General features: G+C 46.2%; 2 protein-coding genes and 1 pseudogene across 2 annotated transcripts; 1 reads left to right on the top strand and 2 right to left on the bottom strand.

Annotated features, from left to right (window-relative positions):
• Positions 1–534: 534 nt before the first annotated feature.
• TEX28 (testis expressed 28) lies at positions 535–13,719 on the top strand. Its single transcript, XM_033173750.1, has 5 exons — positions 535–574; positions 6,265–6,335; positions 7,162–7,820; positions 12,285–12,420; positions 13,290–13,719. Exons 2-5 carry the CDS (start codon positions 6,270–6,272, stop codon positions 13,602–13,604), a joined length of 1,176 nt encoding a protein of 391 aa, XP_033029641.1. The 5' UTR covers positions 535–574; positions 6,265–6,269; the 3' UTR covers positions 13,605–13,719.
• An 829-nt stretch (positions 13,720–14,548) lies between these two features.
• On the bottom strand, positions 14,549–21,825 carry LOC117060932 (red-sensitive opsin). Its single transcript, XM_033173542.1, has 6 exons — positions 21,616–21,825; positions 20,849–21,145; positions 20,245–20,413; positions 19,359–19,524; positions 18,495–18,734; positions 14,549–15,673 (listed from the first exon to the last, which is right to left on the bottom strand). Exons 1-6 carry the CDS (start codon positions 21,722–21,724, stop codon positions 15,557–15,559), a joined length of 1,098 nt encoding a protein of 365 aa, XP_033029433.1. The 5' UTR covers positions 21,725–21,825; the 3' UTR covers positions 14,549–15,556.
• On the bottom strand, positions 16,375–16,475 carry LOC117061333 (annotated as a pseudogene).
• Positions 21,826–22,236: the final 411 nt, after the last annotated feature.

Below are 22,236 nucleotides of genomic sequence, written 5' to 3'. Positions count from 1 at the left end.
TGCTTCCGTTTCCCTCCCAGCAGCGGACAGTAATGAAAAGGACAGGGCAGCAAGTTGTTGTCTGGCCATGGCTAATTTTCACTACACATTACTGAGGGGGTGGAGAGAAACTCAATGTGGGGCTCTAGTTTCCTGTCTTAACATCTAGTTCTGCTCTAAAAATCTCACTCTCTTTCCCCCTGCCTTCCATGCATATGCTCAAACCTTCCTCAGTCTTTCTTTCTGTCCTTTCACTACCTCTTACTGTTATGATACAAATTATCCAGAAAGGTAACAGTTGAGAACTTGCTGTTTTTTATTTACTTGCTGGATGTGCATTGTGGATAGCAGATATAGTACATATAAAACAGGAAGATGGTTGCAATCTATTTCTGATGGGTGAGAGTAGAATTAATATCACAACAGGAACTTTAGGCAAAAGCATTTATGTGACATCCCGTTGCATTTCTGCAGGCAAAACTAATTCTATGTCAATAACTTCTGGTAGGAAACAGTCAGGAAACATCTACTACGCAACAGGGCCCTGGAATGTCAGGTAGCAGCCAGGTACAGGAGTAGGTGTCAACAGGTTCAGGTAAGATAAGCACTATTTGGTCCACATATAATTTCCAGGAAGCTTTTGAGCCTAGTTAATACAAGAGTAGTTTAAAAATCAAGTACCATGGCTTAGGGGTGGAGAAAAGGGTATATTGAACAGGTCAAAGCCTGTGAATGATAGCAGCATTTCTGTCAAAACTGGAAACAATAAGTCAAAAAGTTAATGTTCGTGAGACACCTTTGCTCTTTTAAACCCTCACTTTTTATAATTCTATTATCCCTTCCACCAATCAAAAGGCAGAAAGTAGTATTTGTTGGCAAAAGTACCTTTCACAGCTCACAGGGGACCTACTACTTAACTACTAGATTTATCTATGCCACTTTTCCTGGGAGAAGGAGCCTGCAAGCACAGACAACATGGTCATTGATTTTTAACCCAGTGCACCCATATTTGGCTTAAGAAAGGAGAGATAAGCAAGTTATGAGGAACTATCCTGGGATAGCGCAGTCAGTAGAGCATGAGACACTAAAACTCAGGGTCGTGGTTTTGAGCCCCACATTGAGCAAAAGATTCAAGCATTCAAGCATTGCAGAGGGCTGGACTAGATGGCCCTCATGGTCCCTTCCAAGCCTATGATTCTAAAAAGTTTTTTATAAGTGCAGATATGACTGGCAAGCCAACTGGGCCAGATTTAACCTGCATATCATTTGTTCTGTGTTCCCAAAGTACACTTTCCCCCTTACAGTGGAAGAAGACTTTTACAATGATTTTTTCTTCCTACTTGCTCCAGTAGGCAGGGCTATGCAAGTTAGACTTGGGATAACCTTCCAGTGTGGGAGTGTGCCTCTGCTCAGTTCTGGTCTTCCTGAGCTCAAAGTGACAAAGTGTTGACAGAGCTCTACCAAACTTTCTATTTAAAAAACCCTCTCTTTCAATTGGCAGGAGGCTAGGGTGGGAAGAGAGAGGTGGGAAAGAGGAAGCTTAGATGTTCACAAACAGGCTACTGCAAAGCTGTCAATCATATAACAAGTGCAGCAGCAGCATTGTTCTCCCCACAAGTAGAAGACAATCCTGTGCTGTCAATAAATTGTTTGGGGAAACTCTTGGAGAGAGACATCAGGTAGATACAAGTGGGGACTTGCCTCCTAGGCATCATGTGCACAGAGCAAACTTTGTGGTGATGGCACTGTCTCCCCAATAACCAGGGACCTAGCCAAACCCAAAGATGAACACCCAGATGGTAATAAGCCCAAGCTTGTGCAAGTACAGTACTTATCCACCCTGCCTGCAAAACACAAAGCTCCTGCGATCAAGTCAGAAGGATGGGGGCAGGCTAGCATCAGTCAGTGGGGATTGCTGCCACCCAGCCTGTTGATGGGAAATCCCTACAACCCAAGTTTTGCTGATCTGGCAGATTCTTATTAAGATCCTAGCACAGGGGTAGGCATACAGCCTTCCACCAAGAGAGTCCATGGTGGACAACTGAAAAAACAGTTTAAGACAACCTTCTAAAACAGTTTTAAATTCCTAAAAGCAATTACCTACACTCAAACTAATCATAACAGAGTTGCTAGAGACAGAATTTTCAGCCATCAATTGCCCAAGTAAACAGGAATCATTTTAAATATATCCTAAAAGTTCACGGTGAAGGGGACTGATGCACCTCCTTTGGGAGGGCATTCCACTTTTATTTTTTAAATTGCAGGGCACTTGGAAGAATGGTGATATTCCAGTGCTAACATGTAGCCACACTTGTACAACTGGCAATTGCAGACACAACATGTCATCAAAAAAGCAAGTTGAACCAGAATTTTCTTGGATAGTTTCTCTTCACAAGCATCCTGTGCCATGGCTCCACAGTCACAACCTTCATTCCCCAGTCATTCTGAAGCAATCATGATGAGTAAGCTGCTTATTCTCTAGTGATCCTCAGCAGTGGTGATTTGGCCTCTGATGGCTATGGCATCGGAGGTTGTGGTGGCAGCATCCAAGTGTTTGATTATAAAGGGATATAGATGCCTAGGAGGAAGCAAAAGATCAGAGAATTCCACAAGGGGGGTGGAAAGATCCCAGCATTCCATTACCTTGTTTGGCCAGCTCAGCAGCAGCTGCAAGGGCTTCATGGACTGTAACACATGCTTCAATAACTGTAACCTTGTCACCATTGCTCTTATGCACAACCTATAAAAGACACAGACAAGAAGCACCCCGTATGCAGAAAATGACTGGCCAGCTAACATAAAACAATAACCTATCGCAACCTTTGGCCCTCCAGATATTGCTTGACTACAACTTCCATCATGTCTAACAATTGGCCATGCTGGTCAGGAAGCTGGAGTCCAAAATACAAATGGCTCATTCAGGCTACTGCTGTTCTCTAGTGGAAAGTAAGAGGCCCATGTGAACTAAGACAATGGAGCCCAGTGGCGTACCCAGGATCAAAACTAGGGGGGGGGAGGGGAAGCCATGGTTGTTCAGGTTGTGAAATTTCAGCACGGAAAAGGGGAATGAAACCAAAAATTTAAGAAAATTATATATAATTATAGCAGTGCTTTATTACGGTAGTTATAATTATTGGCTTGACAAAAATTAATTTTTATTCTAGTTACATGTTTTATACTAATATCATTTTTCTTGGGTTTGAAGAAAACCTGTTCAAAACTTTCTTTTCAATCCAGTCCTGATTTTCCTTGAAGAATATCCGATGGACGCTCATCAAACACAACCCAGTCAGTCTGTCCTCTCTCATTGTACTTCTGAGCTAGGTCTTTACCCTTCAAAGGGTACTGAAAGATCGTTCAACAGTAGCCGTGGTGGACGGAAAGCACTTAAAATACTGATCAACTAGCGGCGGGCGGCTCAGTTTATATAGTGACGCGGAACTCACTAGACCCCTCTAGAAGATTCCCTCTTCTCTCTGCTAGAGCCCGCTAGAGACCTCTCCCTCCCTTGAATCCCACTGGCTGGCTGACATAGATTCCTCTACCTGTCACTAGGTGGCTCTAGATACTTCTCGGTTTTTACACCATTTCAGTGTGGTAAACTACTGATTATTCACCATCGCCCTACCTAATTTCGTTTCGTTTCATCACTTTATAACCATTTAATTTTTTTTTTGCTTCCGCCCCTCGCTGGGTACGCCCATGTGGAGGCCTGTTCAGCATCAGACATCACCCTCAAAAACTGGGCTGTAAGTGGAGAGCAATCTGCACTTTATTCTTATACTACAGTAGATACTGTAGATGCTACTATCCAGTAGATACTGAACAAAAAAAATGAATTATGCACACATGTGCACAAAGCTGGGTTACTAAGATGATAAATCATAAGTGGTTATCAATATAAACCTTTTCACTTGCTTCAATAGCAAAATGTCATGGTGCTGGAAATCTCTGCTTCCTAGGGAGATTTTGAGCAGAAACCCAAGGCAACATTTGAGAATGCAAAACATGTAATTGAACTTAATGAACTCAAGTCACATATTTTTTGTTTCTCCCCACCACTACCACCAAACCTTCATTTATGATACCTACTTCAATATCAGCCTGAAGTCTCTCTATTAATCTGGTGGAGCTAGACTTTACGTCTGCAGCTGGAAACTGGTGAAACATGACTTCTAGGCAGCTTACTTGGGAACAGCTTATAGCTGTGCAATACCTCAGGCCTATTTTAGCAACTTTGTGGCTATATGGCCAGCTAATATCAGTCCTCTGCCATCTAGTGGTAGATACATGTATGACTCAATGATGCAAGTACTTATGTACTTTTTTTGGCATGACATATCAGAAATTTTGGCCTTTGTCCAAAGACACTGATTTATGTTATAGCCTTGGCTCTAGTATATAGGTCATAATGACAACCAATTAGTCTGGGCCTAGCATTCACCAAGTTTTTTGGCACTTCATAATATCTGTTAACATTCCAAAACTGTCACATTCCAAGTATTTTATGTAATCAGAGTGATGTACAAGCATTGTTGTGTCAAAGATTCAGTGAGAGCAAACTCACCATGTGTTGGTTCAATTCACAATCTTTTCCAACCTCCATGAGTGTAATTAATTAAAAAGTCTAGTTTTGTTCCAGGAGTGCCTCCTCCTTAAATTGAATCTCTGTGTGGGGGAATAAGTGAATGCACAGCATCCTTCACATAAGTAAAACACCTGGCTGTAGTATAATAAAGAAACACTACCACAAACAGGCCTACCTAGTGTTGTCAACAGGGAGAGATGAAACTTTTAAACACGGAGAAAATAAGTCACATTACCTCAAAGCTACCAACATGAGTTTGGCCAAACTGCGGGAGGCAGTGAAGGATAGGCGTGCCTGGCGTGCTCTGGTCCATGGGGTCACAAAGAGTCGGACACGACTGAACAACTGAACAACAACAACACCTAGTTCACATCTTCACTGAGGGAGTATGTCACAGGTGGAATAAGCAATACAGCCCCCTCTGCCTTTCTTAACACCTGAGGGGGCAGACGTTAAGATATTTGGGGTCTCTGTTAATTAGGATGGAGCCTTATTTGCCCCAATGGGGTTCCTCAAGTTGCGCCCAGTGAGAAAATGGAAGCAGTCAATAGACACTGAAGCTGCTGGCTTCAGAGAGAGAAAGATTTATTTCTGCATGCAGAGGCACTTGCGGTGCTCAGACATCCAAGCAAGTACAAAAAAGTAAATTTTCAGACAGTTCTTATAGACAGTTCCCTGGCTCATCTTCCCACCCCAGGAATCTTGTCCTTGTCCATCCTTGCCCATATAAGGAACATTTCCTGTTGTACATATAAGGCAAAAGGACATTTAGCCCTGAGTTGGTTCATGCGCTAACATGCTCACTCCAGCAAGGCCATCCTGTCTGTCTCTGACCTAAACAATTCCTCTCTGTGCAAGGCTGATCTTCTACTGTTATCTCCAGACTCTGTGTCATAGCTTACACAGTAAGGAGTGCAATGCAGATCAAAGTTCACAGCAAAAGCCTCCATAAGAAAGAGTTCTTTTATACTTCTGGATTAACAATACATTCAGGTAAATATATACAGGTTAGCTAATTAACCCCTTCAAGGACTTTATCCTTCTATCCCTAGTGGCCTAGGGCTTGTCGGTCAGCGGTTTGAATCCCCATGACTGGGTGAGCTCCCCTTGCTTGGTACCTGCTCCTGCCAACCTAGCAGTTCGAAAGCACATCAAAGTGCAAGTAGATAAATAGGTACCGCTTCAGCAGTGTGCTGCTCTGGTTCGCCAGAAGCAGCTTAGTCATGCTGGCCACATGACCCAGAAACTGTATGCTGGCTCCCTTGGCCAATAAAGCGAGATGAGCGCTGCAACCCCAGAGTCTTCCGCGACTGGACCTAATGGTCATAGGTCCCTTTACCTTTACCTAATGGAGAGGAAGGTGGAAAGCAAAATCATTGTGGTAAACCTTTTGCATAGTGCCCCTTGCATACTGTCTCATGGGGCCCTTAGCTTGGGTCCTGGAAGAGATGATAGAATCATAGAATCGTAGAGTTGGAAGGGACCCCAAGGATCATCTAGTCCAACCCCCTGCAATGCAGGAATCTCAGCTAATGCATCTGTGACAGATGACCATCCAACCTCTGCTTTAAAACCTCCAAGGAAGGAGAGTCCACAAGGGAGATCATTCCACTGTGGAACAGTTTTTCCGCATGTTTAGTTGGAATTTCATTTCTTGTATGAATTGCTCTTTGATGCACATGCATGTCTCCATACAGCACCCATGGTGGATCTCTGTAATTCAACCAAGGGAGAATCCTTTCAGCAAGCAGAAGACTCTGCCAGTTCAGTGAGTGACCAAAAGATACAGCCTGATTTCCCCCGGGGCATGTGGCTCTCTTGGGGAGTCTCTTAATAGCCCCAGCACATGTTCCAAACATTAACTGCCCACTATCTGTGGTTATTGGTTGCAGGAGCTACACCTGCCATGGCTTTAGGGGAGAAAACATTATGATGTCACTGTGTGATAATTTGATGTCAGGGAACTCTCTTTGTGAAGGACCTTTGCACAGAGACCCATGACAAGAGAAGTCAGGAAACATCCTCTCTCATGCCTTTGCCCCTCAAGTCCTGCTCACTCACTAAACCTGGGTCACTCCCCAATGCCAATGATGAACCAGTGCCTAATCCTCTTGTGGGGAGAGGCAGGTAGTGAGGGTGGAAGATGGTTAACAGGGCTCAAGGCTATAATTTCAATAGGAACTGTGATGTTAGTCCTGCTTAGCTTGAATCAAGGAGTCAGCAAGTGTTGGTGGTGAACATCCTGAGTGACAGTTTAGCCTACAAAGAGTGCTTGCAAAGTCAACTGTCTCTTGCTCAGAACCCCAGTCCTTCATCCCAAGTGACTGGAGCAGTATCATGTACATTCAAATATTATTGCCCGATTTATTTTTAATTGTATTGTTAAATAAATTTATGATTAAAATTGTAAATGGTAGCAGTCCTTAGAGGAAGCACAGCAGAGTGCTTTGTGGGATAGACAAAAAGATCAGTAATGGCCATGGCAGAATGCATTCTAGGAGAAGTATAATTCAGTGTCTTGTGATGTAGCTAGTGGGATAGCTGATGTCATTGGCTCTTTCTCTGATCATCTTCCCACCTAATCCCTGTGGTAGGTGGAGCCCCCTCGGCCCCGCAGTGTCTCTGTTGTTTCTACCACTTCCCAATTAAGCAGCCGCAACCCAAAGGATGTCCTACGCCATCGCATATTCCACTTATCTGAGATGCTGCGAGTGGAGAAAGCCAATCGGGATGACAATACCTCATGCTATGTGGAGCTGGTGGGCAAAGCTGACCGGGAGAAAGCACCTTCCATCCGGCAGGCCTTTGAACGTATCAACCAGCGCTCCTCAGCCAATATTGCCCAACTAGAACAGCGTCTGCAGGATTCCTGGGCTCAGCTGAAGAAGTTGGAACAGAGGATTTTTACAAGCCAGGACAGCAGCAGCAGCAGTGCCACTCCTGCCCAGCAGCAGCTCACCACTCCCAGGAACAGCATGTCCCACCAGCCATCCTTCAGCATACCCAGAAACCGCACTCCAGAAACTTGCATTGTTGAGGAACTCCTTCCTTCCATCTCAGAGAACAAAGAAGAGGCTTCCTCAAAGCAAATACTTGAGGAAGAGATCAAGCAGAGGGTTCAAGAGTTGAAAGCTCAACTGCTTGATCTTAGAGAAGACCACAAGGTCCTGGAGGATGAGTGGCACAAGCTGGATGACTCATGGAAGGCTGACAAACAACAGATGATGGAACTGCTGCAGGAGGAGAAGAAGAGGTGGGCATCCACATTACTGAGGGCAGTTGGCTCCAGTATCCCATCTCCTGACACCCCATTCTCAGGTTTGATGTTTCCTGGTCTCCTGTCTCCTTGTCCCCCTGCTCAGTCTCACAGGTTCAGAGCCTGTGGCTCAAGATCTTCAATGCTCTGCTGTCAGTGCCAGAATCTTGTGTTGTGTGCCAAGGCCCCATGACCCCACAGTTCCCTAGGGAAATGACACAGGACAACAACATATTGGGTTTTTGCCTTGAATATGGCCACAACTTTATTGGTTACAGTAAAGAATGGTTTGGCATAAGCATTTGGTAAAGCCGTTGCTATTCCACTCCACTGCATCTGCTGGAAGTGCATCAAAGGATAAAAAACCTCTTGGGGGGGTAATGCCCTATGACCTATATCAAATAGGGGTACCCCCCACAGGGCCCCCTTTGGAAGAGTGGTGAGGCCCCCACCCCTGCCTGGGTGTCAGACAGAACCATTCCTCCTGGATCCTTTTAACAGGATACCCTTTCCCAAAGGGGGCAGGCAGAGGCTACAACCTCCGCTCCAGCCAAGATCTAGGCTTACCCAATGCCTAACCGCCTTACAAAGTTGTGATTTGCTATGAGATAGGTGAAATCCAGATGACAAGTGCCAATTTGCCAAATGGAAAAATTCCTGCCCGGCCCTGAATATGGCGGCCAGCTTGGTCCATAGCAAGGTGAAAGCACAAGTAAAAACAATCAAATTAAGGGGCAGGGATCCAATGAAAAAGGCAGGGGAGACTCCTGGGCAGACCACAATTTAACGCCCCCTGGGAGTGGGCCCAAGCATCCCCATTAGCTGGTTGAGCCCACCACCAGGGGAACGCCCATCCAAGGACTGCTGGTATGGTCCAATAGTTGGGAGCCGGGTGATCGAGCCTGCCATTCACTGGATCATTTGCATGGTCTATGGTCTGGCCGCAACATTGCCCACCAAGGAATGTGATCATACTTCTATTACTGGATACAATGGGTTTTTGAACTGTGTGCCACGCTCCCTCTTCCATCTTTATTAACACCAGGGCCAGCACATTGTTGGGCACCTGCAGAGGTCCACACTCCTGTAGGTGGCCCACTGCCCACTCTCTGGAGCACCCTGCTCATGCTCCTCCTTTTTTTTTTTTTTATAAGAATTTATTGACATTTTTCTTATTACAACAAAAACCCACACCCACACCAACATTAAAAAAGAAAATACAAATCACTTACTCACTAAAACAAACACAAACATTGCCAAGTTTTCTCCTTCTTCCTTAAGCTTCTTCTCAGAAAAAAAAAAATTTCTATTTCCGTATCTTGACACGACTTCCCCTGCCTTTTCACCATTGGTTTTACATCCAATCTATTTTTCTTAACCCCTTCTTTTAAAAATTAAACATACTTTTATATATAAAATGCAAAAATCATCTTACTTAACATGATCTACTATTCATCTTAAACTAGTCTTCTTGGTATTACCCCCATATGATCATACCTCATCCTAAATCCTCATCCATTATTCTTATCTTATTCTTAAACATTACTTATTCTTCTGTCCTGCAATCTGTTGCTAATCACATAAAACTTCAGATATCTCATTTAAAAAGCAAAAAATCTAATCAAGCTGCCGATCTTCACATTCCAATTTCAGATTACCATATCCAACCGTTTTAAATTTAATTTGTTACTTCACCCCACACCCCTTCTGTCCATTGTTTTCCTCCTAGTAATGCCAGAGCCCAGTTTCCAATTGTCTATTCTTTCCAAAAAGTCACAGAGGCAGACACAATTCAGCGCGCTCCTTGCGACGAACTTCAGAGTATCCATCTCACAAACTCCCGGCTGTTCCATTCCTCCAGACCATTCTTCTTGAAAATAGCTCAATTCTTTGTCCCATGCCCTCGAGCTCACACCTCGGGGGCTGGATATTGCAGAACTTATTACCGTCTTGGGTCTGCCACCCCCAAAGACGGAATCTTTTTTCTTTTGGAGCAGCCCTGTCTCTTCTTTCCATCTTCCTATCCACCCTCTCAGTTCGCAGCAGACGCATTCTTCCAAAGTGTCAAAATATTCAGTAGCCTCCTCTGCGGGAAATTCCTTTCTTATCAGGCCCCCACACAAGGCTTTTACTTTCCAGTAGAGAATCTCCAACCTCAGTTCCAGGAGTCTTTGTTCGTCCGTCAAAGTGGAATTCAAAACAAGCCTCCAAACAAAGCCCAACACGGTAGAAGGAGGGGTAGGAGTGAGTGTCATATTGCAGTTTCTGTCTTTATGTCCGGTTAGAACTTTTCGTCGCCATTTTCCATGAAATCAGTATGTAAGGACCGAGATTTTCAAATCGGGATATCTTTCACCCCTTTACTCCCCGAAGGGAAATTGTAACAGTCTCACTCTCCACAATTCCGATACTTTATATCCAATTAGTAGCAACAGTCATTCAAGCTGGTTAGCTTCTTCCGCCCAAAGGGAAAAGAACAGGCTGCCTTTCTTCTTCCCCCGGATCGTTCCATACAGTAAAGTATTTAGTCCAATCTCATACTTACGACCTCCGGGTTCTTCAGAACCTATCATCACAGGTAGAACCACAACGCTCATCTCGGGATTTGTCGCCGCATTTACATCCCGGTTGGGGCATATCCCCTATGGCCCGGCTCCGTGGTCCCTTCACCCCCACCCCCCCTTTACAGGGGGAGCGGGGGAAGGGTTCGGAACACAACGGGCACCGCCGGGGAGCCCAGGGCGCGGGACGCTCTTCCCGCGCCCCAACCGGAGCCCCGCTTTGCGGTTGCGGGGCTCCTAACCCCCGGGATGGATCGGGCGCCTCGCAGCCGAAGCAGCCCCGACCACCCGCTATGGCGTCGCCAGCCGGAAGTCTGCTCATGCTCCTCCTAGTTATTTCTGCTTGTGCATCTTGTCCTTTCCAAACATGCCAGCACTGACAAGAGTGAGGTGATGGAGAAGCAACCTCCATTTCCCTTGTGCTCTTCCTCTGGGTAGTTGTGTGGATTGGAAACAGAGGGAGAGGGCAAAGAACTGGACAGTGATGCTTTGGAGAGGGGTGCATTGAGTGTGAATTGGCCCCCACAATAAACCTGGAACTAGCACTGATTCACACAGAGGCACAGAAGCAAACCCCTTTCCCCCCATAGCTTATACCTATACCATGGTACAGGATCTAGCTTGCTTATTCCTTCTGATCTCCATGCTTTTTCTGCTGCATTTACATTACATGGGAACCAAGGTCCCAATTTTCTTGTAATGAGGAAAAGGGAAGTGCTATCATGTCCTTAGAAATGAAGGAATTCTGAATGTCTTCAGTTCAAAGACCTAGCCTCCACACAAGGGCACGCAAAATTGGCACATTTTTAGAGCAATGGACATTTTGAAAGCACATTAATGGCAGTTGATGCAAATGTGCCTATTTTCCTTCAAGGTTAAGCTCTGGGTGGGGAAAATGTTCTGCAAGTCTGAAGCAGAAACGCAATACTGTTTGGCTGTGCCAGTGATGTCTCAAAAAAGTTTAAAAAATAAGGAAATGAACGAACTGCTTATGCAACACTTTTTAAAAATAGAAAAGTAGACAAGCCATCTAAAGCAAAGGATGAGGGGCAAGGCTGATGGCTGAGCTGGCATTTGATTTTCTAGTAAAACACATCTGTCATTTCAAATACAATGGCAGTGTTATAGAAGAGTTTGCTTTGATAACCCCCCACCGACAATTCCACTTCAGCAGTGAGCAACCTGCCTGGTAATTTTTCTATACTCTATAGAATACTTAGCACATGGATAGGTAAACTAAGGCCCATGGGCCGCATGCGGCCCAATTGCCTTCTAAATCTGGCCCACGAATGGTCCGGGAATCAGCCTGTTTTTACATTAGTAGAATGTGTGCTTTTATTTAAAATGCATCTCTGGGTTATTTGTGTGGCATAGGAATTCGTTCATTTTTTTCTTCAAAATATAGTCTGGCCCCGCACAAGGTCTGAGGGACAGTGGACCGGCCCCCTGCTGAAAAAGTTTGCTGACCCCTGACTTAGCATAACAGCAAATTCAACACAGCCAGGATCACATTTCCCCCAGTATCAGTCCTTGGGGTCAAACTATTCTGGTAACATGCTCACGTGGGGCCTGATCTTCAAGGACACCCAGACGTGTTTCTTCTCACTCTTCTTTGATTCAGCGCCCTAATATTTACCCCACACTACTTGGTGCCCTTGAGTCTACTGGGTAATCATGGCTGTCTCTCTTTCACTGCTCACCTGTGTCTTGTCACTGGAAGTGTCAAATGAGGGAACAGAGCCAACTCAATCATAATCCATTTACCAGCAGTGCTTTAAGCTCAGGCTGTAATAAGATCAGCCAGCTGGCGGGGGGGGGGGTGCAAAGAGGGAAGTGAGGGATAAAGGACCAGACTGCAGAATCTCACTCCACCCACCTTGACTGTGCCACCCTTCTCCAGGTACTACCATCTCGAAGTGCAGGTAAATGATGTGATACAGATAAATCTCAATGAGATCACCAACCTCAAACATGACCTGGCATGCACCGAGGAGAAAATGGTCTATCAGTCTTATGAAAGGTCCCGGGACATCTGGGTAAGGAGCCCAAGATGTATGCATGGTACTATTATGAAGGGCAGCAAGTAGGACAGTGGAGTGATCCTCATGTTACTGGCCATGACAAAATGTGTGGATGCAGAGGCAATGAGGAATATGGCATTTATCACATTATGGGATAGGCCATAACAGTCAGCTTTAGATGCAGCAGTGTGTTTCCAGAGGGATATCATGTTGTATTGCCTATGTCAAAGTAGAATGCTAGAAAGTTCAGAGGATTCAGGTCAATATTAATTATATAGCTTAGCCAACTCCTAGGGGCTATGGGGACTTTGGCTCCCACAATAAAATATTTGAGGGGGCTGGCCCCCACAGAGTTGATGGGCATTCCCATTCAAATGGTGTGCATGCACTGTGTAATGTGATTGATTATGCAGGGTGGTGATTACCTGGGCCCCCACAATATTTTATTCAAGTTGGCACCCCTGTTCCCAATGATTTTTCTGTTTCCCATCTCTCAGTAAGCACTCTATTGCTACAGAATGTGCTTGAACTCCATTGGGCTGTTTTGACCCCCTACCCAATTTATGTCCACCAAATATTTTTGTGTGCTACTTCTGCACACCTTGGGGTCTCTCTGAGCTTGCTGATGCCTCCCTTTTGTATGACTATAGTGCCCTTTGCCTACCTAAGAACTGGCACTTGGCAAACTGAGATTGCTAATAGGATATAAGATAGGACCATCAAAGAACAGCATTATAATTTAAGAATTGCACATTCCAGGTGAGAAACAAGGGTGTGGGAACTCAAACAGGTTTAGCTGAGGGAAAGACCAGCCATTGTGGGGACAGGTAGTCTAGAACCTGATCTGATCTGGACCTCATACCTTCTCCTTGTACCCCTGCCAGGAGGTGCTGGACTCCTACCAGACCCGGCTGGCCAAACTCGAAATGCAGCAGCAAGCCCAGCAACAGGAGGCAATGGAGCTACCCCAGGCCAGTGTGTATAAACTCTATGGACAGCTCATGAACCTGCTGCTGACCATTGCCACCATTCTCTTGGTGTGTGTTTCCACTATTTCAGCCTGTTCCCTTCCTCTCCTGCGCACTCGCTGGCGTGCCCTGGCCACTCTGCTTGTGATCGTCATAATAAGCGCTGCCTGGAAGTACTTCCCTGTCATTCGTCAACAGGAATGGAGAACATGGCTTCCCTCCGCTTGGTAGCCAGAGAACAAAATGGCACACAAATTTCCTTTTCCATCCTGATGCTCTCCAACACTCCCTGCTCCCAATGCTTATTTAACTACTTGTTTGTTTATTAATTAAAAATTAAGAGCCTTTCCCACATGCCTATTTCTCCCTGTGGCTATGCCTAGCTATATGTGATAGTTAATTGAAAAGTCATTCCAGGTGACAAGCCTAACTCTAGGTTGCAACATCCAAGATGGGTCAACAATCTATAAGGAGCTTGGGTGGTGGGATCCATGCTAAGCAATGTGATTCAGTAGGAAGTGGGCAGAGAGCTAGGACACACACAAGTTCTGGACATAGCTGTCAACTTTTCCCTTTTCTTGCGAGGAATCCTATTCGGAATATGGGAATTTCCCTTTAAAAAAAGGGAAAAGTTGACAGCTATGGTTCTGAAGGATGACTTGAGTATGAAAGAAAAACAAATGGAGCTTGTCCTGAGGTAGAAAAACCTAATTGCATCTTGTTGTTGTTTAGTCATTTAGTCGTGTCCCCATGGACCAGAGCACACCAGGCACTCCTGTCTTCCACTGCCTCCCGCAGTTTAGTCAAACTCATGTTGGTAATTGCATCTTATTGCATCCTAATTAACAAAAGGCACTCTCCATGGCAGTGCATTTCATATCCTGTTCATGTCAATAGAATTTGCACATAAGAACTTCCCAATGGATTGTGCCTGGTGGGTTAGATCTGTTCTCCCCCATTCTTCAACTCTTAATAGTACTGAAAACCCTCCTGCCAGAGGCAACTGCTTCACCTTGCCTCATGGTTGTCACTATTTATTTATTTATTTATTTATTTATTTATTTATTTATTTATTTATTTATTGCACCTGCAAGCAATGAAAACTACTCTCCTCTCTCCACAGTTATTACTCTGGCAACTATTGCATCCCCTCCCCATGCACGGATACACAGCAAACACTGTTTTGTTACATAGTTTGTAGGATAAAAACTGAGCTTTTATACAGAAGTTAAAAATCTTTATTCTCTATCTCATTATTCTTGCTGCAGTCAGTTTTTTTTTCCATTTTCCTTCATTGCATTTCTAGCTAGATGTCCCAGGGACACAATAGGCTTTAGTATCAAACACTATGTACAGAAAGGTTCCAGTTGAGCCGTGTTGGGGAGAAGCACTAAGTCCTCAGTGGTGTCCAAGGTGGCTTGTGCTGATTCTCCGTGGTTCTGTCCCACATTAGAATTACGTCAGCTCCTAGACAGAGCTAGAACTCAATACACCCAACCTTGCTGAGGCACAGACACCTTGGAGGACAAACTTTATTCATCCGTCCACCCCTGTGATGCACTCTCTGGTACCAGTGGATTTTTTATAGGAAGGACAGAGCAAAAGGGAATAAAAATAGGTGCTGCATGGTCAAATTGTGAATTATATTGGTTCACATCCACCAACTCATCCATCCACAGGAATCAGTGTGTTGAACTTGGGATGTGTGGTCTTCAGGGCAGTTTCAAGGAAGGGCCTTGCACAGAGTTGCTTTACAAAAGCTATATACTTCCCACAGGGAGCCCCCTTAGTTCTGCTCCCTTCTGGGAGACAGAGTAGCAAGTGGTAGACTACTTTAGGATTACAGCTGAGGGGAAGGAGTGTCCAGGCAACCCCTGATGTCCCAGGAAAGGTGCACAATGCTGCGATATTTGAGCATGGAATTCTGCATCCTTCACCCCCATCCAAAAACAATTCTTGGAGGAAAACAGAAACATTTCCCTCCCCCAACCACAGGAGAAACAGCAGTACCCCAGCCTGGGGCACAGTCTAAGTTCAAAGGAGAGGATCTGTGGAGATGGCAGGCCAGTATTTCATATGCTCAAAGGGAATCCATGCGGCACAGAAGGAAGGGGAGGCTCACAATCACTGGGGCTCTCCTGGGAGGCAGAGTCCTGTCACGGTGCCCATCCAGGCAGGGGTTCTTATGATGGCGATACAGAAGAATTAGAGACAGAGGAGACTTCAGTGCGGGAAGTGGAGGAGAGCTCAGAGCCATCGTCCACCTTCTTGCCAAAGAGCTGCAATATGCAGTTACGGAACTGCCGGGGAGGAAAAAAGAGGTAAGGTTCTACAAATATAAGATTCCACACTTATGAAGGAAGAACCAGCTGCACTAAGATGAGGAACACATGGCTTGCCAGTAGTACAATTGAAAAGTATTGAAGGGTCTTAGCAGACCACAAGCTTAACATGAGTCAACAGTATGATGCAGGAGCAAAAAAGGTTAACGCTAGTTTAGGCTGCATCAACAGAATTTGGTGTCCTAATCAAGGAAAGTCATAGTACCAAAGAGTGCTCATTAATGGTTCCTCATCATCCTGGAGAAAAATGACAAGTGGGGTGCCACAGGACCTGTTCTTGTTCAACATCTTTATAAACAACTTGGATAAAGGATTTGAGGGGATGCTCATCCAATTTGCAGATGACACCAAATTGGGAGGGGTAACTAATGCCACAGAAGACAGAATTGGAATTCAAAATGACCTTAACAGATTGGAGAACTGGTCCCAAGCTAACAACATGAATTTCAATAGGGACAAATGTAAGGTTCTGCACTTAGGTTAAATAAATTGGAGTTCTTGTTAGTAAATGCACCAATAAAAAACAGACCAAGAACTCAGGCCAATATAAGTTTCAATAGTGAGAATAATTGTAAACTCAAAGTCACAAGGATATACTGTATTTGTTTGATATAAAGATCTTAGTCTCAGTCATTGATCAGAAGTCAGAAGTCAGCCAGAAAAATATGGAACGCATCACGAATTTGCGTGTCATCCTTGTGCAGGGGCCATGCAAATTTGTGAAGCGTTCCATCTTTTCTGGCTTCTGATTTATGACTGACTTCTGACTTCACATCAAACACAACATGAATATATTCTGATTATGGACTAGCATGAACTTGACTCAATTTAAAGACTCTCATATCCAATGCTGTAACAGATTATTGTTTTGTATATATCCTTGTGACTTTGAGTTTACAATTTCTGTATAACTATATGTATTCTTGTTGCAATTCACATTTGACTTGCGAGTAGGGATTACTCTCACTATTGGTCCAAGTTCCAGGTTCTGCATTTAGGCAGGAAAAAATAGATGCACAAATATAAGATGGGGGATACCTGGCTTACTAGCAGGACATGTGAAAAGGATCTAGGGTCTTGTTGGACCAGAAGCTCAACATGTGTCAGCAGTGTGATGCATGCAGGGGGGGGGGGAGCTAATGCCATTCTAGGTTGTATCAACATAAGTATGGTGTCCTAATCAAGGAAAGTCATAGTACCACTCTATTCTGCTTTGGTCAGACCACAACCTGGAATACTGTGTCCAATTCTGGGCACCACTATTTAAGAATGATGTTGAGGAGCTGGAACGTGTGCAGAGGAGGGCAACAAAGATGATTAAGGGTCTGGAAATCAAGCTTTATGAAGAATGGTTGAGGGAGCTGGGTATGTTTAGCCTGGAGAAGAGGAGACTGAGAGGATATATGATAGCCATCTTCAAGTATCTCCAGTGCTGTCACATGAAAGATGGAGCAAGCTTGTTTTCTCCTGCTCTGGGGGAAACCAAAGGTTTCAAGTTACAAGAAAGGAGATTCTGACTCAACATCAGTAATAACTTTCTGATGTCAAGAGCCGTTTGACAGTGGAATGGGATCCCTCGGAAGGTGGTGGACTCTCATTCCCTGGAGATTTAAAAGCAGATGTTGGGTGGCTATCTGTCATGGATGCTTTAGCTGAGATTCCTGCATTGCAAGCAGGACCGTCATAAGCATAACCGGCGCCCTGGTGCAAGATCCCTCCGGCACCCCCCGCCCTTTCCCTGCCCAGCGGCTGAGAGGGCACCATGGCGCTTGCGTCTGCCCACTGCCTCTCCCTCAAGCTGCCGCCCTACAGCTGAGCAGGAGGCGGTGGGCGGACTCCCTGCAGGCTCTGCACCACTCGGAAAAGCAACACGGGCCTGCAGGGCGCCGGAGCAGAACACAGCTCGGGCACCGGGATTCTGGTGCGCCCTGGCCCGTCCTGCCCTGAGGGCGCAGGGTCCCGGGAGCCCAATCGGCTAGCTGCACCTCTGGGGGCAGCGGGCTCCGGTGATGCGGAGGACGAGGCCCCTTGGGAGCCGCTCCCACCACAGGCGGCGAATGAGAGGATTCCCGTGGCCAAGGGAGAGGAGGCAGTGTTGGAGGCCCGTCCTCAGCCACCACCTCACAGTCGAGGGGTGGCTCTGCGTCCACTGCAGCCCACACTGCCACGAGGTGGCTTCCCCTCGACGGCGCCCGCAGCCTGAGAAGAGGCGGGCGAGGGTGGCGCTGCCGGTGAGGGTAGCGTGCGGCGGGCAGCTGTGCTCCGCCTCCGCCTGCTCAGCCGAACGGTTGCGCAGCGCTGCCGTCCAGGGAGCCCTGGCTGCTGTGCCAACAGGAGGCTCACCGCTGGCTTCCCCGTGATGGCGCCCGCAGCCTGAGAAAAGGTGGGCGAGGGCAGTGCTGCCAGCGGGGATGGAGGGCCTGCCCTCCTGGCCATGGCACCCTGGTGCCTTGCTCCAGTGGCCTCTATGGCTAAGACACCTCTGATTGCAAGGGGGTTCTATTAGGTCACCCTTGGGGTCCCTTCCAACTCTACAATTCCATGATTCTAAGAGAGAGGGCAAGTGGGTGGAGGAAAGGGAGACAAGGTTAATCAGAACTGGCGAGCAGTTCTACATGCCTCCAGTGTGTATAGTTATACAGCATGCGTAATCTGCAATGCCATTCATCCTACATGGGGTTTTCTGTCCATAAATCCCTTCCCTTACAACTCTGGTTTTCAGTACTTTCAATATCTTGGCTAGCCTCTTAATTCTCCATTTTGCAATATGGCAGATTACCTGTCTGTTCATGAAGACGTAGATAATGGGGTTGTAGATGGTGGCGCTCTTTGCAAAGAAGGCAGGCAGGGCAGCTGCAAGGGGGTGGAAGGCATAGCCTGGGTTGGCAGCAGCAAAGCAGGCAAATATCGTATATGGTCCCCAGCAGAAGCAATAGGCAATGATCATAACCACGACCATCCTTGATACTTCCCTCTCAGCTTTTTGTGTAGATTCTGACTCCTTCTGCTGGGCAGCAACCTGTACAAGAGGGGGGGGAGGTGGGATTAAAGAGGGTGTTTAGATTATTCCCACACAGAGAACATGGGGGAGAGGGATTCAACCTGCAACAAACCTGGGTTAGGTAAAACAAGAGAAGGCCTCATGATAGGTTTCAACCAGGCTATCTTCTCACAAGCAATATACTGCAAGCCATGGAAATGGGAAGGAATCCAGTGGAAAGGGGGGTGCCAACTGGATCTGGATAATAGGGGCTCACCAAGAAATTAAGGAGGGGCAGAGAGTGGGGTCTGCTACAGAAATGAAAATCCCACTGTATTTGTGGGGTCTTGTTTGGCATGCAGCTATGGAGAGAAAGTTCTACTGTTGGTTGCAATGTGACCAAGGGGATTCCACAGTGGAAGTAGTAAAATGAAGGTATGATAGAATGTTAGCAATTGGTAGTTTAATCCCAGACAAAGATCCCAGAGGTATGGTAGCTCAGGTTTGGGAGAGATGCAATTTCAGAAATAGGAGATAATCAGCAAAAGGGACAGGATTAAGGGCGACTGTTCCTATGTGAAGCTTTGTTCTGAGCCTGAGGGAGAGTCAGGGCATGCAGATTCCAACCAGGAGGTGGGGTCCTAGGATAGGGTGGGTGCTTACCGCACGGATAGCGAGCCACACTTGCAGGTAGCAGAGAATGATGACAGCCAGTGGGAGGAAGCAACAGGTGATCATGAGCACAACCATGTAAGACTGAACTCCAGGGTCCTCACTGCCACTGAATACATCTGGACCGCATGATGTCTTCAGACCATGGGGCCAGTACCTACAGGACAGGGAGGGGAAAGAGGAAGACCATTTTCACAAACAGGACTTAAATCACCTTTGAGTCTCCTCCACCACTGTTTGATAAGAGAATGACTTCTCTCATCCAGAGCAGTTCAAAAGAGAAAACAGAGCCGTGCAAGGGCGTAGTGGGGGGTGGGGATAAAAAAATACATAGCTAACTGAGGTTCTACCCCCCCCCCCCCCAAAAAAAAAAATCCTGGCTACACACACGGAGTGGTGGCCTTTGTGATATGAATAAACATTCTAACCATTCTGTAGTTTTAACATTCCTGTGACAAGGTGATTGATACAAACTGCTTTAAGCCTCATACATAAATGGACAGTGCCCAAGGCAGTACTTGAATAGAATACCCTGCTTAAGCCTCACAACCCCAAGACAATTTCCCCATGCCAAAAGCTACATGTAATATCTCATGGACTGTAAAAGGGGCAGCTTTTCTCACAGCAAGGAACTCCATGAGCTAATATCAGTGGCCTCTTCTTCCCCTATAACCTTTCTCAGTGGACATTGCCTGGCTTGAACAGTTTTGTGTTGCTTTGGCAAAGCTTGTGGCACTTGTCCTGCTAGCACCGTTGAAATGGAATAGGGTCTAACCTTCCCAGTCCCCATTATCAGCCCTTCTTTTTATGTACATGTGCTTACATTACTTGCTTCTCTCCACAGCTGCTGCTGGTCCAAGTCTCTCCTCACACTCACCTACTCCAGCCAAAGATGGGTGGTGCTGTCCAAATACAAGACCACACCCAGGAGAAGACAATACCAGCCATGGCCAATTTGGCATCAAACTTGACATTTCCAAAGGGCTTGCAGACAACAACCCAACGCTCCCAGGAGATAATGGCTAAAGACCAGAGGGCTGTTATGCCTGTGGGAGAGGAAAGAGCAGAGGGAACAGTTGTCACAAAAAGGGAGTATGGATTCTACCACGACACTTTGGGACTGTCCCAATTCACCAAACATCACCTGGCTTTCTCAGCAACTACAATAGCAGTTGAGGGCATTGTAGATCAAACTTTTGCACTTGCTAAACACCATAGCTAAAGAGTTCTGGAATACACAGAATTCATAGGAGGAAGACAAGCAGGGATAAGGGTGGGGGTGGCATTCCTTCTTCCCCATAAATTCCTGACAAGGAGAAGCAGGGTGGAAAGAGTGTGGTGATCTTGGAAGACAACAGGACTCTGGCTTGTGATTAAATGGGGGGAAATATATGAGCCAGGAGGGATAACATGAGGAAGGAATAGGATGGCAGAGCATTAAGCAGAAATTATGGTAAATAAGAAATCCCTTGGCCTCTTACCACAAGCAGACACGGTGTATCCTTCCAACACACACATGGGATGACCAAGAATGAAATAGCCAAAGATCTGGTTGATGACGCTGATGGTGCTGGCAATAACTGTCTCACCCAGATCAGCTATTGCCAAGTTCACCAAAATCCAGTTGAGTGGATGCCGTAGCTTCTTGAATTTGGCAGTGGCCACCAATACCAAACCATTAGTGAAGACTGAGGCAACGACCACAAAGATCATCCAGAGAGAAGTGATGTTATAGACCCATCGTGGTGCAATGTGATAGTTGGGACCTTCAAAAGGGTCTGCGAAGGAGGGAAAAGGTTAGGAGTTGGAGGGATCCCAGCCTGCCTCACAAGATAATCCATCAGGAATCTACTGTACCAAGACTTGGCAAGGCACCTTCCCATATTTTCTTAGTGTCCCTTCCCTTGCAGACCATATAGGGTCCTTCCCCTTCACAAGTCACGCACCAGGAAAGTGGATAAGTTCACACCTCTCTCTAGTTGCACACAGAGACCTCCATCTGGACCAGCTGAGAACCCTTCCTTGTCTAGTCCCAAAAACTTTCCAGAACCTTTCCCAAAAACCTTGGGCAAATTCCACTTTTAGAACACTTGTCCCCTAGACAGGCTTGTAACCAACTAACCATGCCCCTTGCTGCATCACCTGCTCTATCAAGGTTCAACTAAACCCCAGTGCACCCCCATGTCTAATCCCCAATTTTAGGCTTCCACACCCCCCCCATTTTTGCTGCCCCTGCTGCTGGGCTCACCCCGAGTATTGTTGCTGTTGGTGTAAGTAAACAAGCTGTCTCTGGTGGTCTCATCATCTTCATTGCGCCGGCGGGCAGCAAATACAGCCACATCCCAGGCTTCTGTCATGGCCTTTGCTGCCTTCTTTCCCACCTTCCACCTGCACTTGTTTGCTGCCCTGTCCCACTCTCTCCCTTTTGCTTTTTCTTTCCTACTAGATTCTTTCTGTCTCTGTTTTCCTCTCTCTTTCCCTCGCTACCGCTCAGTCTCTCCCATCCGCTTGTCTGTGCCAGGGTCCAGGACAATACTCGTTTATATACCTACCCCCCCAGGTGGATTAAGCACCCAGCTTGGAGCACAAGATCCCCAAAGCCCTTAAATGTTTTATCCCTTAATTGGGCTGCGATTTGCCCCCCTCCCTGTCTCAGCCCCCCCCCCCCATTTACCATGGCATGAAGGACTCACGCGTACCCTGCGTCACCATGGGTGTCTTTGCCGGACACTTCAGGTGAGGGATGAGCATGGAAGGGTGATTAGAGAGTCAAAAGAGCTCAGCTAATCCCTCTCAGAACGGTCCTTCCTTGCAATTTCCTAATGGCCCATTTTTCTAACTAGGCCAAAGGACGTTTTGGCCCAATTTT

The sequence above is a fragment of the Lacerta agilis genome, chromosome 16, assembly GCF_009819535.1.
Source record: "Lacerta agilis isolate rLacAgi1 chromosome 16, rLacAgi1.pri, whole genome shotgun sequence".
NCBI classification, from domain to species: domain Eukaryota; kingdom Metazoa; phylum Chordata; class Lepidosauria; order Squamata; family Lacertidae; genus Lacerta; species Lacerta agilis.
Note: the sequence above shows the minus strand (reverse complement) of the source record. Positions and strands in the feature narration are given on the sequence as shown.